General features: G+C 63.1%; 1 protein-coding gene across 2 annotated transcripts; it reads left to right on the forward strand.

The window, feature by feature from the left end:
- Positions 1-1,324: 1,324 nt before the first annotated feature.
- PLCD3 (phospholipase C delta 3) lies at positions 1,325-14,622 on the forward strand. Of its 2 annotated transcripts, XM_030022034.1 has the most exons (16): positions 1,325-1,547; positions 5,076-5,237; positions 6,425-6,653; positions 6,736-6,865; positions 7,405-7,630; positions 8,548-8,749; positions 8,848-8,992; positions 9,073-9,225; positions 9,301-9,456; positions 9,730-9,765; positions 10,312-10,471; positions 11,221-11,337; positions 11,441-11,589; positions 12,335-12,470; positions 13,679-13,828; positions 13,910-14,622. In XM_030022034.1, exons 1-16 carry the CDS (start codon positions 1,445-1,447, stop codon positions 13,996-13,998), a joined length of 2,343 nt encoding a protein of 780 aa, XP_029877894.1. In that variant the 5' UTR covers positions 1,325-1,444; the 3' UTR covers positions 13,999-14,622. The 2 variants fall into 2 exon arrangements, with proteins under 2 accessions (XP_029877894.1, XP_029877893.1); XM_030022033.1 differs by lacking the exon at positions 13,910-14,622 and having other exon boundaries at positions 12,335-13,795.
- The last annotated feature ends 1,380 nt before the right edge of the window (positions 14,623-16,002 follow it).

Raw genomic sequence — 16,002 nt, forward strand, 5'->3', positions numbered from 1 at the left:
GGATGTATGAAAATGCAGGGATTCAGGGTAAAATCATGCACATTCTCACACTGGCATGTGTGCAGGTACAGCTGCACAGGTGGATGTATGGCTGCACAGATGTGTGTGCGTGCAGCTGTGCAGCCACACATGTGTACACGGCTGCACACATGCCTGCATGCACTCGTGTGTGTCTGCACACACCTACATGCATGCATACATGTCTACATGGCTGCATGCACGTGTGCCTGCATACACACACAGGCATATGTGTGTACACGGTTGCACACACACGCACAGAGGTGTGTGTACCTGCACACATGTATGCATGTGTGCCTGTGCACACAGAGACATATGCATACACGTGTACACAGCTGCGCACACACGTACAGATGCACACATCTGCATGCACATGTGCATTTGTGCACAGGGATGCACACACACACAGACGTGCACAGGCCCACACACACGTGGGATGTGGGGGAATAACTGGAGATATCACCGTCCTCTCTGCCTGACTCATGTTGCTGCCAGTCCCTGGATCCTGGTGCTGTCCCACCAGTTGGGACGGTCATCTGGGGGTCCTGGCAGCTGGTTGAGGCCCCTCTGCCCCAGTGCCACCATGTCCCCAAGACAGGGATGTAGAGGGCATAGCAGGACTGGGTGCCCAGGTGTGATGGCAGAGGGGGTCCCATGGGTCCCTGCTGTCCCCAGGTGTGATGGCAGAGGGGGTCCCATGGGTCCTTGCTGTCCCCAGGCTGGTGGAGAGGGTCCCCTGGGTGCCCACCGGTGGTACCGGGGCGGCACCAGCAGCAGGCAGCTGTGCCCCCCGGGCAGACCAGGTCTCCCAGCGGTGACCGGGGTGTCCCCTGGGCCAGTCCCCGGTGCAGACGGACCTCCGCGGGGGAGGTGGGGACCCCCGGTCCGTTCCAGGGCGGACCGGCCCTTCGAGTTATAGCCGGTGCAGAGCGGGACCCCCCCGTGCCGTTCCCCCGTGCAGAACAACTCCCCGGTTGCACACCGGGACCCCGGCCCGTTCCCGGTGCAGATCGCATCCCCGATGCAAACGCATCCCCGGTGCAGACTGGTTTCCCGGTGCACACTCATCCCGGTGCAAGTCAGACCCCCCGGTGCCTACCCACTCCCGGTGCAGACCGGTTTCCCGGTGCACACTCATCCCGCTGCAGACCCGTCCCGGTGCAGACCGTCACCGGCAGCCACCGCTCGGCCCAGGAGGGCATAAACAGTTAACACCGTCCGGGCTGAAACGTGGCTCCTCCCGGTACTTCCCGACGCCCGGCCCCGGTCCCGGCGGGGCCGCCCAGCCCCAGGCCAGCCCCAGCTCCGTTCGCCGCCGCCGCCCAGCCCGGCTGCACCGGCCGGGGGCACCGTCGGGACCGGGAGCACCGGGAGCACCGGGGGAACCGGGGGGTACCGGGGGGTACCGGGGCACCGGCCCCGCACAATGATCTGCGGCAGGAAGGCTCGTCCCGCCGCCGAGCAGCCCCGCTCCCCGTCGGACGGCTCCGGTGGCCCCCGCCGGCCCGGCAGAGCCTTGAAGAAAATGGGTGAGTCCCGGGGCCGGTCCCGCCGGGGGGGAGAGGGAGGACGGGGGGACACGGGGGACCCGACGGGGCGGGCAGGGGGGGACCGGGCAGAAACTCCGGGGGGGCCGTGCCAGAGGGGGTCCCGGGAGGGATCTCCGGGGCTGGGAGTGTCCCCCGAGGTGGATGTCGACCCCCATGGCAGGGATGGGGTCCCCCATGGCAGGGAGGGGTCCCCAAGATAGCCATGGTCCCCGTGCAGGAAATTGTCCCCATGGCAGGGATGGGTCCCCACGGCCAGGAGGGTCCCCGTGGCAGGGAGTGTCCCCGAGGCGCATGGGGTCCCCCACAGCAGGGAAGGGTGCCCGTGGCTGGGAGGGGTCCCCAAGGTAGCCCCAAAATAGCTATGTATTGCCCCAGATGTTGGGGGGCAGCAGGGTCGGGGTTCGGCCACATGACGGGTGACAGGAGCCCACCTGCTTGGGGGATTTATTGTCCCCAAGGCTCAGCTCCAGCTCGCTGGGACCCTCACCTAATAACCCTGCCTGGGTTTCCCCACACAAGGGTGCTGCCCGCAGCGCTGTCGGCTCGGGGCCCTGCTGACCCCACAGCAGCTCGGGGCAGAGCTGCCCGTGAGGCGCGGGCAGGAGAAGCGGGTGCCCGGGAAGGTCAGGGTGAGCCTGCCGGGGCGGCCAGGCCCGATCCTGCGTGGGAGCAGTGGGCAGGGCAGGGCAGGGGCTGGCCCTGTGCCACGGAGGGAGGGCTTTGCTCCCACTGCTGTGCTGGCCCGCGCGTGCCTTTGGGCGTGTGGCCGTGTACCCGGAGTTGCACGGCTTGGTGTGGCCGTGTGTCTGCTGCAGGTCTGTGTGTCCCTGTGTCCGTGTGTCTGTTTGTCCCTGTGTCCATGCATCCATGGGTCTGTGCACCCATATGCCTGTGCATCCATGTATCCGTGTGTCCATTTGTCTGTGTGTCCTTGCATCAGTGCATCCATGCATCAATCTGTCCCTGCATCTCTGTGTCCATGCATCCATGTATCCATACATCCCTGCATCTACATATCCATGTGTCCGTGCATCGGTGCATCCATATGCCCATGCATTCCATGTGCCTGTATGTTGGTGCATCCATATGTCCATGCACCCGTATGTGTCCGTTCATCCATATACTTGTGCATCCATGTGCCCATGTGTCCACGTGTCCTTGCATCAATGCATCCGTGCATCCATATATCCATATGTCCCCGCATCTGTGTATCCATGCATCCATGTGTCCGTGTATCAGTGTATCCCTGTGTCCGTGTATCAGTGTATCCCTGTGTCCGTGCGTTCATACACTTGTGCACCTGTGACCCCATGTGCCCATGTGTCCGAGCACCTGTATGTCTGTCTGTATGCCCATGTGCCCGTATCCATGTGTCCATGCATCTGTGCATCCATGTACTTGTGCATCCATGTGTCCGTGTGTCCTTGCATCAGTGCATCCATGTATCCATACATCCCTGCATCTGTATATCCATGTACCCGTACATCCCCGCATCTCTGTATCCACGCATCCATGTGTCCACGTATCAGTGCATCCATATGTCCGTGCACCCATGTGTCCATGCATCCATGTGTCCGTGCATCCATGTGTCCATGCATCCATACACTTGTGCACCTGTGACCCCATGTGCCTGACAATCCGTGTGTCCATCCATCTGTGTACCCATGTGCCTGTATCCATGAGTCCATACATCTGTACATCCACATGCTTGTGTATCCATGCATCCATGTGTCTGTACCTGCCCTCTGAAGTTGCCCTCAATCCTGCACTGTGGGCAGGATGTGACCATGCAGGTGGTGGTGGCAGCTGGTGGCCACATCCCCAAGACCGTGGCCAGCTCGGGATGTCCCTGCTCGGCCCCAAACCTGCTGTTTCCCAGCCCAGGAGCAGTGTCTCGGCCGGAGCAGGGACATGGGTGCTGGGGCTGTTCTTTAGGAGTGGTTGCCAAAACAAAAAAGGGAGGAAATAACTGCTCTTTGGAGAATAGACGGAAAAGTTCTGGCCCTGCCGTGAGCCCGGGCGTGGGCCCGCGGGTCCCCCGAGGCCACCCCGTCATCATTCCCAGCCTGACCTCTGCTGCCGGCACTGTCCTGGCACTCCCCACACGGGATTTGGGTGGCTTTGTGGGATTTAGCAGCTGGGCTCTGCCGTGTGAGCAGGGCTCTGCCACTGCGCTGCTGTGCGCTGTCCCCCCCCGGCCGGCCACATGGTGCCCCACAGTGGCCCGATGGCAGTGTCCTGTCTGTCCTCTCCTGTCTGCCTTGTCCCATCCCGCCCCACCCTGTCTATTCCATCCCATCCCATCCCATCCCGTCCCGTCCCGTCCCATCCCATCCCATGGCATCTGTCCTGTCCCATCCCGTCTGTCCCATCATGTCCCACCCTGTCCCATCCCATCCCATCCCATCCCATCCCATCCCATCCCATCCCATCCCATCCCATCCTGTCCTGTCCTGTCTGCCCTGTCCCATCCTGTCTGTTCCATCCCATCCCATCCCATCCCATCCCATCCCATCCCATCCCATCCCATGGCATCTGTCCTGTCCCATCCCGTCTGTCCCATCATGTCCCACCCTGTCCCATCCCATCCCATCCCATCCCATCCCATCCCATCCCATCCCATCCTGTCCTGTCTGCCCTGTCCCATCCTGTCTGTTCCATCCCATCCCATCCCATCCCATCCCATTGCATCTGTCCTGTCCCATCCCGTCTGTCCCATCATGTCCCATCCTGCCCTGTCTGCCCTCTCCCGTCCTGTCCTGTCCTGTCCTGTGATATCCCATCCAGTGCCATCTCATCCTGTCCCATCCTGTCATGTTTGTTCCGCCCACTCTGTCCCATCCCATCCCAGCCTGTCCTGTCCTGTCTGCTCTGTCTCATCCCATCCCATCCCATCCCATCCCATCCCATCCCATCCCATCCCATCCCATCTGTCCCATCATGTCCCATCTTGCCCTGTCTACCCTCTCCCATCCTGTCCTATCCTGTGGTATCCCATCCCATCCCATCCCGTCATGTTTGTTCCGCCCACCCTGTCCCATCCTGTCCTGTCTGTACCACCCTGTCCTGTCCCATCCTACCTGTCCCATCTTGTCCCGCCATGCCCTGTCTGTACTGTCACATAGTGTCATATAAGTCCCATCTCATCCCATCCCATTGTCCCCTCCTGTCCATCCCATCCTGTCCTGTCCCATCCCTCCATCCTGTCCCATGCCATGCTGTGCCATTCTGTCCCATCCCATCCCATCCCATCCCATCATGTCTGCCCTGTCCCATCTGTCCCATGATGTCCTGTCAGTCCCATGCCATTCCATCCCATGCCATCCCATCCCATCCCATGGGATGTGCAGGGGTGTACACATGCAGATGTGCATACACGTGTGCACCAAGCTCCCCTCACTCCCACCCGGTACGCCCAGTACGCCCTCAGAACCTCCAGTACCAGCCGGTGCCCCCCAGTACCACCCAGTAGCTGCCACAGGGTGCCCACGGGCTGGTTCCCTGCAGGCCTGACGGAGGACGAGGACATCCAGCGGATGCTGCGGGGGTCCCTGCTCCGGAAGATCAAGTCCCGGGGGGGCCCCAGGGAGCGGCTCTTCTGCCTGCAGGAGGACGGGGTGACTGTCTGCTTCGAGGGGCGCTTCGGACGCGCTCGCTCCCAGCAGAGCTGTGAGTGCCGGTGCTGGGGACCGTCCCCCAGGGGCTCGGGGACCCTGGACCACATCCTGCACAGCCTCGAGCTGTCGGGAGGGGTTGGGACCTGGGCAGTGCCTCAAACCTGCCTGTGGGGACCTGGGCATGAGCTCGGACCCACACCCCCACCCGGGACATAGACCCCCACCCGGGATCCAGAGCCCACCCCAGGACCCACATCCCAACCCAGGACCTAGCCTGCAACCTGGGACCCCAGCCCCCACCCAGAACCCGGACCCCCACCCGGGACCCAGACCCCAACTGGGCACTCAGCCCCCAGCCAGGGAGCCAGACCCCCCACCTAGGACCCAAACCTCCATCTGGCACCCAGACCTCAACCCAGGACTCAGCCCCCAGCCCAGGACCCAGACCCCCATGTGCAACCCAGACACCCACCCTGGGACCCAGACCCCAATCCAGGAGCCAGACCCCCACCCAGACCCCCACCTGGGACCTGAACCCCACTCAGGTCCCAGACCCCCAGCCAGAACCCAGACCCCACTCTGGGACCCAGACCCTCATCCAGGACCCAGACACCAACCCAGCACCCAGACCCCCACCCAGGATGCAGACCCCAATCCAGGACCTGCACCTCCAGCCTGGGACCCAGACCCTGACCCGAGATGTGGACCCCAGTCCAGAATACGGACCCCCACCCAGGACCCGGATCCCAACCCACTGCACCCAGTGCCTTCCAGTGCTTCCCACTGCACCCAGTGCATCCCATTACATCCCAGTGCATCCAGTGCCTCCCAGTGCACCCCACCCTGAGCCCCCAGAGCCCACACCCTTCCCCATCCCCCTCAGGACCCCCACAAGGTCCCGTCTCCATCCCAGCCAGACTCTGTCCCTGCTCCCCGGCATCACCCGTCTCCTTCCACTCTCTCATCTGGGATGCATGCCCGGAGCTGGCACCGCCGGTATCCCCATCCCCATCCCCGCAGGGGTCAGCGGCAGTGGCTCCTGTCTCGCCTGGGATTAGTCGCTTAAGCCCAGCTGCAGCATCAATAGGAGCTGAGCCCCTGTCCCCTGGGGTGCCCCTGGGGACACGTAGGTTGTCCATCAGCAGTCAGGATGTCTTGCAGGATGCTCATGGGTGAGAAAAATGCCGAGGGACCACCTCCATCCCCGGGGTGGCCCCATCACCGCGCGTGTCCCTGCAGTCTCGGTGATGCACATCGAGGGGGTGCGTGAGGGACACCAGTCAGAGGGTCTACGCAAGTACGGTGCCGCCTTCCCCGAGCGCCACTGCTTCACCCTCGTCTTCAAGGGCAAGCGCAAGAACCTCGACCTGGCTGCGCGGGGCGAGGAGGATGCCCGCCACTGGGTGCAAGGTCTCACCAAGCTGATGGGGCGGCTGCAAGCCATGAGTCAACCGGAGAAGCTCGACCAATATCCTTTGTCAGAGCTATGGGGGTTTGGGGACAGGTTGGGGATGGCTGTGACGCCAGGTGGTTTCCTTATCCTGGCATAGCTGGATCCATGGGGTCCTGCAGCGAGCAGACAGGAATAAGGACAACAAGATGTCCTTCCGGGAGGTAAAGAGCATGCTGAGGATGATCAACATCTACATGGATGATGTCTACGCCTACAAGCTCTTCAAGGTACCCATCCTGTGCTCCATCACCTGCTGTTCCCCACTGCTGTCACCGGGAGGGAATGCTGGCTCCTCCTCTGCCTTCCCAAGTGCAGAGAACTGTCAAACTTGTCACACCCAAAGCCACCTACCATCACCAGTGGTTGGGTCCACCACCAACGGTTGGGTCCCCTCATGAGCAGGAGCTCATGATGTGGTGGGGTGAGCTGTCCCTGCCACTGCTCTGTGCATCCCCAAGGTGTGACATTTTCCTCCCATGGGGTGCTGTTCCCATGGGCATCTCCCAAGGTCCCTTTCTGCCTGGGGAAACTGAGGCATGGCACTCTGCTCTACTCCATCCCAGACTGGAGGGTCAGAGGGTGGGGGAGACAGAGGGGACATGCCCCTGCACCCCCCCCCTAGGCACAGCCCATCCCAGAGCCCTCATGCCCCCCCCAAACTCATCACACACGCTGCCAGCCCCAAGGGGCAGGCAGGACGAGGCAGGGGATGTCCCCTCCCCACGAGCAGGGGACGGTCCCCGAGGTTGGGCTGCGGTCCCATCAGGAGTGCGACCACTCGGGTGACGAGCGCCTGGAGGGCCGGGAGGTGGAGGAGTTTTGCCGACGGCTGCTGCGGCGGCCGGAGCTGGAGGAGCTTTTCGGGCGTTATTCGGGCGAGGACCGTGTCCTGTCGGCTGAGGAGCTGCGGGATTTCCTACGGGATCAGGGCGAGGACGCCAGCCTGCGCCAGGCCCGTGCCGTCATCCGCGCCTATGAGCTCAACGAGAAGGGTAGGGCTGAGGACAGTCAGCTCGCTTCATGGGTGGTGGTGGGATGGGCACTGCTGGAGCCAAGGGAGGTCATGGATGGCGTGGGGATGGGGCTTTGCTTGGCGGTGTCACCCCCCAAGGTGGTATGGGGTCCTCCAAGGTTTGGGTGAGTGTCCCTGTGTCCCTTCCCTGGGGTGGCACCGGGTCGCAGCAGTCCAACACGTGGCCTTGCTGATCCGTGGTGGATGTGGCACTGAGGGGACAGGGGACGTGAAGGTGGGGATGGACAGCAGGTGGACCTCCATGTCTCCTGGGTGATGCAGTGCCAGCCCTAGCATGAATGTGACACTGCTGGGGGACCTCCATGTCCTTTGGGTCCCACCATGGCAGGTCTAGCGTGAACATGGCACTATGAGGATGGGGGACATCATGGTGGGGATGAAGGACCTCCATGTCTCTTGGGTATCACAGTAGTACCCCTAGGGTAGATGTGGCACTAGCAGGATGGGGGACATCAGGGTGGAGATGGACAGCAGGTGGACCTCCATGTCTCCTGGGTGATGCAGTGCCAGCCCTAGCATGAATGTGACACTGCCGGCGGACCTCCACATCCCCTGGGTGCCACAGTGCCAGGTCTGGGTTGAACATGGCACTATGAGGATGGAGGACGTCAGGGTGGGGACAGGGAACCTCCACACCTCATGGGTGCCACCATGCCAGGTCCAGGGTGAATGTGGCACTAGCAGGATGAGCGACATCAGGATGGAGACGTGACACTCAAGGGAACTTGCATGTCCCCTGGGTGCTGCAGTGCCAGGTCTGGGGTGAACATGGCACTGCTGGGAGACAGGGGACATCCAGGTGGGGACAGTCCCCAGGGTGCCACCCTGCCAGCGGCGTGCCAGCCCTCTGCGACAGCCCGCCACTATGTTCCTCAGCCAGGCAGCAGGACCTGATGATGCTGGATGGCTTCATGATGTACCTCCTCTCGGCTGCTGGTGACATCCTCAACCAGGAGCACACCAAGGTGCACCAGGACATGAGCCAGCCCCTGTGCCACTACTTCATCTCTTCCTCCCACAACACCTACCTGACCCACAACCAGATCGGCGGCACCAGCAGCACCGAAGCCTATGTCAGGTGGGTGCCCCTGGTCAGATGCTCCATGCCCGGATGGTCCCATGGTTCGAGGGTGCCGAGGTGGTGCAGGGACTCATCCGGTGATGGTGTGGTGGCAGGGCACTGATGGCGGGGTGCCGCTGCGTGGAGCTGGACTGCTGGGAGGGCTCTGATGGGGAACCTGTCGTCTACCATGGCCACACGCTTACCTCCAAAATCCTCTTCCGCGATGTCATTGAGAGCATCCGTGACTATGCCTTCAAGGTGAGCCAGGTGCCGGCAGCCCTGGGACGGGTGCTGGGTGCTGGGTGCTGAGCACTGTCCATCCCTATCCCCATCCCCAGCAATCGCCCTACCCAGTCATCCTGTCCCTGGAGAACCACTGTGGGCTGGAGCAGCAGGCCACCATGGCCCGGCACATGAAGGCCATCCTGGGGGACATGCTGCTGACGCAGCCGCTGGAGGGGCAGGACCCCCACAACCTGCCGTCCCCGGAGGTAAGGCCACCCGCCTGCCCACCACAGTGTCCCCATGTCCCCTCTGAGCCCTGAGCTTGGCCCTTCCTCCCGCAGCAGCTGAAGGGGAAAGTCCTGGTGAAGGGCAAGAAGCTGCCAGAGCCATGGCATGAGCACCGGGGTGTCACCTCCCTTCTGGACCCTGAGGAGGAGGAAGAGGAGGAGGAGGAAGAGGAAGAGGAGGAGAAGCTGCAGGAGAGAAACAGCCGGCGGGTAAGGGGCTCTCCCAGTGCTATGGTGCCAGGGGATCACAGCATCCCGGGGGTGCTGGAGGACCATGGTGTTCTGGTGGTCCTGGAGGACCACAGCATGCCGGTGGTGCTGGGGGATGATGGCATCATGATGGTGCTGGGGCACCATGGCATCCTGGTGGTCCTGGAGGACCCGGCAGTGCCACGGGACCACTGTGTCCCAACAGTGCTGGGGCCTGGGGCAGGTGAGCACTGCCAGCATCCCCCAGTACAGCCCTGCTCTCTCCTCTTCCAGTCGCTGCAGTCGCTGCAGGAGATCAAACCTCTGCAGGTGGGTCGTGTGATGGAGCTGGGTGGGCTGAGGAGTCGGGTACCACGGGGACGGTGGGTGGCTCTCACTGGCTGGCAGAGGGGACTGAGCTTGGGGACATCTCAGCTTTGCCTCCCTCCTCCGCTGTTGGGCTGGGTGCTCCATTTCTGGGGTCTCCATCACCTCAGGGTCTCCATTGCCTTGTGGGCGGGATTCTCCATCACCTTGGAGTCTCCATTGCTTTGAGGTTTCCATCACCTTGGGTGATGGAAAGATGCCCATCACCTTGGGTTGTCCATCACCTCGGGTTGTCCATCACCTCAGGTTCTCCATCATCTTGGGGTCTCTAACATCTTGGGGTCTGCATCACCTCAGGGTCTCCACCTGCTTGGGGTCTCCATCACTTTGGAGGTCTCCATTGCCTCAGGTTCTCCATTACTTTGGGGTCTCCATGGCCTTGGGGGTCTCAGCGCTCAGCACCAGCAGGGTAGGGGGGTCTGTAGACCCTCAGGCAGGCAGGTGACCACCAGAGCTGGGGTGGCCCTGACACCAGGGTGGCTCCCGCAGGCCAAGGATGCCTCGCAGGTGGCCCCAGAGCTGTCGGCCGTGGTGGTGTACTGCCAGGCTGTCCCCTTCCCCGGCCTGGCCCATGCCCTGCGCCACCCCCGGCCCTGCGAGATGTCGTCCTTCAGCGAGAGGAAGGCTCGGAAGCTCATCAAGGAGGCGGGTGAGGGTGACAGGACGGGGATGGAGATGGGGACAAAGTGGTTGCATGCTCCTGACCTCACTGGGATGCAGGATGGGGCTGAGACAGATGGGGTCTCTCAGAAGGGTGGCTCCATGGGGGATGGCTGGGGACACGCTGGCCCCAGCTGGGCTGCTCTGGTCTGGTGGGGCTGGGGGCTGGTGTCAGGGTCTGGGGCCAGACGCCAGGGTGAGGGTCACAGGTCCAGGATCAGGGTCTGGTATAAGGGTGTGGGGTCTGGGTTTGGGATGTGACATCTGGGTCCAGGGTCAGGTCTGGGGGCTGGGGCTGGGATTAAGATCTGGATCGGGGTCCAGGGTCTGAGGTCTGGGGTCAGGGTCTGGGGTTTGGGGTTTGGGCTCGGAGCCTGGGGTCCAGGGTCAGGAGTCAGGGTCTGGGATCCAGGCTCAAGGTCCAGGGTCAGGGTCTGGGATCTAAATTCAAGGTCTGGGGTCAGCATCCACGTTGTGAGGTCTGGGGTCAGGGGTCCAAGGTCAAGGTCCAGGGTCAAGCTCCAGGATTGGGGTCTGATCCCCAGGGCCCAGTTTCGGGGTCTGGGTCACGTTTCGGGCTCCAGACCCTCCCAGCCAGGCAGGCTCCATCCACGTCCCCAGGCACATGGGTGCAGGCAGGACACCTGTGCCCACCGGCAGGACCCCGTGCCAGCCCCAGGGGTGCACGTGGCACCCATGGGTGCAGCAGCCCCGCTCAGCCGTCCCCCCCCCTCCCAGGCCCGGCGCTGGTCCAGTACAATGCCCAGCAGCTCAGCCGCGTCTACCCGCTGGGGCTGAAGATGAACTCCTCCAACTACAACCCCCAGGAGATGTGGAACGCCGGCTGCCAGCTGGGTGAGACCCCATGGCCCCCAGGGGACACCTCATGACCTGGCCCCCCCCCCCCCCTCCCCGGAGCTGTCACCCCCCCTGATACCCCATCCTCCTGTCCCCACAGTGGCCCTCAACTTCCAGACACCAGGCTATGAGATGGACCTGAACGCTGGGCGCTTCCTGGGCAACGGGTGCTGTGGCTACGTGCTGAAGCCCCCCTGCCTGCGCAGCCCCCCCGGAGAGGGGACCCACCGCCTGGCGCTGCACGTCAGGGTGAGGGCACCCTGCTCCTCCCGGCCCCGCGCCCCGGTGGGTGACACCCATGACATTCCCATGCCTGGCCAGGTGCCACCTGCATCCCTTTTCCCAGGTGACACCAACTCCCCAGCCAAACAGGTGCCACCCACACCCCTTCTGGGTGACGTCAACACCATGTCCAGCCAGGTCCCACCCATGTCCCTTCTGGGTGACACCAACCCCATGTCCAGCCAGGTCCCACCCATGTCCCTTCTGGGTGACACCAACCCCATGTCCAGCCAGGTCCCACCCATGTCCCTTCTGGGTGACACCAACCCCATGTCCAGCCAGGTCCCACCCATGTCCCTTCTGGGTGACACCAACCCCATGTCCAGCCAGGTGCCACTCGCACAACTTCTCCTGGGTGACACCAACCCCACACTCACCCGGGTGCCACCAACCTCTCTTCTCCTGGGGACACTGACACTGGCCTCACATCTCTTTGGGTACCATCCATGTCCCTACTCCTGGGTGACACTGACCCCGTCCCCATGCCTGACCAAGTGCCATCCATGTCCCTTCTCCTGGGTGACACTAGCCCTGTCCCCAAGCCCAGCTGGTATCAGCCATGTCCCTTCTCCTGGGTGGCACCAACCACCTCCCTCCTCCCCACCCCATCCCCACCCCCAGCCATGTGCCACCCACGTCCCTTCTCCTGGGGCTTGCCACCCCACGGTGCCCCGTGCCACCAGCCCCCAGCACCCTCTGCCCCCCCCCCCAGGTGATCACGGCGCAGCAGCTGCCCAAGCTGAACAGGGAGAAGGGGAGCTCCATCGTGGACCCCTTCGTGCGGGTGGAGATCCACGGCGTCCCGGCCGACTGCAGCAAGCAGCAGACCCACCACAAGCTCAACAACGGTGAGCGTCTGCCAGGCCACCACGGCCCGGCCACCGGTCCCCAGGGACACCCCAGGGCACCCAAACCTTGGGGACACCCCCAGGGCACCCCGATCTCCAGGGCACCTTGTCCTCAGGAGCACCCCGATCCCAGGGTCAGCCCAGGGCACCCTGATCCTGGGGGCACCCCAGAGCACCCTGATCCTGGGGGGTGGCAGAGCCCTCGGGCACCCAACACCCCGGGCACCCGCTGGCCCCTGCACCCCAGCTGCCACCCCTGTTGAGCCAGTGCCCAGGACACCCCAGTCCCCCCAGTGCACCCCAGTCCTGCAGTGCCCCATCCCCAGCACAGCCTTATCACCACTAGTGGCAGGGCCCCAGCATGTCCCAGTTCTCCCCAGTGCTGCTCCCTCCTGCCTCTAGTATATCTAGCACAAGCCCAGTATGACCCCCATTCTCCCCAGTATACTTCAGCCCAACCCCAGTATGACCCCCATTCCAGCAGTATAGCCCAGCCTGGCCCCAGTAGGACCCACATTCCCCCATTATAGCCCATCACAGTTCTAGTATGACCCCCATTCGCCAAGTACAGCCCAGCCTGGCCCCAGTATGACTCCCATTCCCCCAGTATACCCCATCACAGTTCTAGTATGACCCCCATTCGCCCAGTACAGCCCAGCCTGGCCCCAGTATGACCCCCATTCCCCCAGTATACCCCATCACAGTCCTAGTGTGACCCCCATTCCCCCAGTATACCCCATCACAGTCCTAGTGTGACCCCCATTCCCCCAGTATAGCCCAGCCTGACCCCAGTATGACTCCCATTCCCGCAGTATACGCCATCACAGTCCTAGTATGAGCCCCAGTCCAGCCCAGTCCAGCCCCATTATGACCCCCATTCCACCAGTATAGCCCAGCCTGGCCCCAGTATGAACCCCATTCCACCAGTATACCCCATCATGGCCCCGCTATGACACCTCTTCCCCAGTATACCCCATCACAGTCCTAGTGCGACCCCCATTCCCCCAGTACAGCCCAGCCTGACCCCAGTATCACCCCCATTCCCCCAGTCTGCCCCACTCCCCACAGACCCCAGTGCAGGATGGCGGCTAAGCTGGGGCAGGGGTGAGCGCAGTGGAGGGTCGCACTGGTCCCCACGCCCAGGGCAGTGGGTGGCCCTGGTGGCCGCGGTGGCAGCGCCCACCCCCCCCCCCGTCCTGGTGCCATAGGCTTCAACCCACGCTGGGAGGAGACGCTGAGCTTCCAGCTGCGGGCGCCTGAGCTGGCCCTGGTGCGCTTTGTGGTGGAGGACTACGACAGCACCTCCTGCAACGACTTCGTGGGGCAGTTCACCCTGCCCTTGGCCAGCATGCGGGAAGGTGGGTGGGTGCCCACCCCGCTGCCCCCCAGGGACGGGGACGGTCTCCCGCCACCCACTCAGCCCCCGTCTCTGTCCCCAGGGTATCGTCACATCCATCTGCTCTCCAAGGACGGGGCGTCCCTGTCCCCCGCCACGCTCTTCGTGCACATTCGATGCAAGAGCCTTTGAGGTCCCTGTCGTCCCAGTGGGAGGGACGTCGTGTCCCTGTGCGGGGGACAACATGTTCCTCCATAGGGTGGGCACCATCCTGCGCCAGAGACACCCCGCTCCGTGTGCAGGGACAGCCTGGGGACACCGCTCACCCAGCCGCAGCGACAGCAGGGCTGATTGGGGGACCCAAGGAGGTAGGGGACCCCCTCCATGTCCCATAGTGCCAACCCATCTGCTGGCCTGCATGCCCCGCTCCTCTCCTCCCTGGCTGTGACCCCGAGGGGACAGAGATGCTGTGACAACCAGGACGGGGTGGCTGGGCCATCAAAAGCCCAGCACAGCTCGGGGGGGGGGGGGAGATGGGTGACAGCAACCCCCAGACGTCACCACTCCCAGCCATACTCAATCCCAGCCCCAACTTTGGGCTGCAAGGACAGTGCCATCACCATGAGGTCCCCAAGGAGACCCTGCCACCGTGCAGTCCCCGAGGGGACCCAGCCACCATGTGCCCCATCATGCCCACAGTGTCGAGCCTCTGCTTGGCTGGGGGCCACGTTCCCAACCCCTGCTCCAGCACCAGTGACGGTCACAGATTTATACCCCGATGTCTAGCCAGTCGAATAAAGGTTTTATTTTAACAGAGCCTGTCCCCGTGTCCCTGTCACCTCCTGGGGCCCCTTGGGGGGGTGTGGGGAGGAAAGTCGGGGGGGGGGGATAAGGGCTGAGCCCACCCCCAAACGCAGCACTGCCCCGGGGAGGTGCCAAGCACCCATGGGTGCTGCACCCATGGGGGACAGGGTGGGGCTCATTGGAGGAGCCTGCAAAACTGCCGTGGGGACAGGGGGAGGGTCCCGCCAAACAGCCCCCCCACCCACACTCAGCCTCCCCCAGCCCAGGACACTGGGGACACAGGAGGGGACGCAGAGGTACTTGCATAGGTGACAGGGGACCCTGAGCAGGGGGGATGTGATGGCGCTGCTGGGGGGGGACACATGACTGGGCTCCTCGTCCCCCACTGAGGCCCCGTAGGTCCAGACCGGGGTGGGCAAAGGCCCTCGGGGTCCATGGTGTACCATGGGGCACAGCAGGGGCACAGAGGGACAGGGAGGCGCAGGAGTGCATAGATGGGGTCTTGGCCTTGGTGTGCAGCTTTGGAAACCTTTGGCTGGGAGGGCTGGAGCATCTCAAGAGCTCTTCATGGACATGGTTCACGTCACAGCGGGAGGCAGCAGGCTGCCCAGGCGCTTGTTTGCCAAGATATCTTGATGCAATAAAGGTTTTCCATGAAAGAAAACATTTCCTTTACCTCAGAGGTTCCCACAGCACAAGATGATGAGCCTGGTGGAAGAGGCACTGGGCTGGCTGGAGAGGCTGAAGCCCCGGGGCATGTTGCAGGGCAGTCACTTGCATGTGTATCCATATTTCCATGCTTCCAGAGAAAAGCAGCTGAGCAGAGAGCCCTGAGGTGCGGCAGCACCGATGGATCATCCCCCCAATGCCCACAGCCCCAGTGTCATGAGGGGTGGCGGAGATGAATGACCCTGAGGAGTCCAAGCAGAGCGGGGTGCGCTGGACGAGCTCCGGAGGCAGCGAGGAGCCGAGTCCCCCCGTGTCTTCGGGCGTTGCGGCTCCTCAGTTCAGCACTTGCCCCACTGAGCAGAGAGAGTTCAAGTCTCCGAGGCTGGGGAGAAAGGACAAGGCATCGCTTGCACAAATAGCCCTTAGAAATTTCGACGTGCTCCCAAGCCCGCAGGGAGGGATGGTGCCATCCTCCCTCTCCAGGCACCCGCGGGAAGGACCGAGTTTAACGGACGAGTGAGCAAACTGGGGGAAAACAGCCAAGCAGGGGACAGAGCCCAAAACACCCTCCAGGTAGGCAGGAGGGCTCGGCAGCCTGGCCACCGCATCCCGGTGCTCCACCATGCCGGTGCCGAGCCGTTCGGCGCAGTGAGCATCTACCTTGGTTGGCCCCGTTGAGAAAAGTCACGGTCCAGCAACCTGGAGGTGGCCTTCAGCAGACGA

This window comes from Aquila chrysaetos, chromosome 8, assembly GCF_900496995.4.
Source record: "Aquila chrysaetos chrysaetos chromosome 8, bAquChr1.4, whole genome shotgun sequence".
Lineage (NCBI taxonomy): Eukaryota > Metazoa > Chordata > Aves > Accipitriformes > Accipitridae > Aquila > Aquila chrysaetos.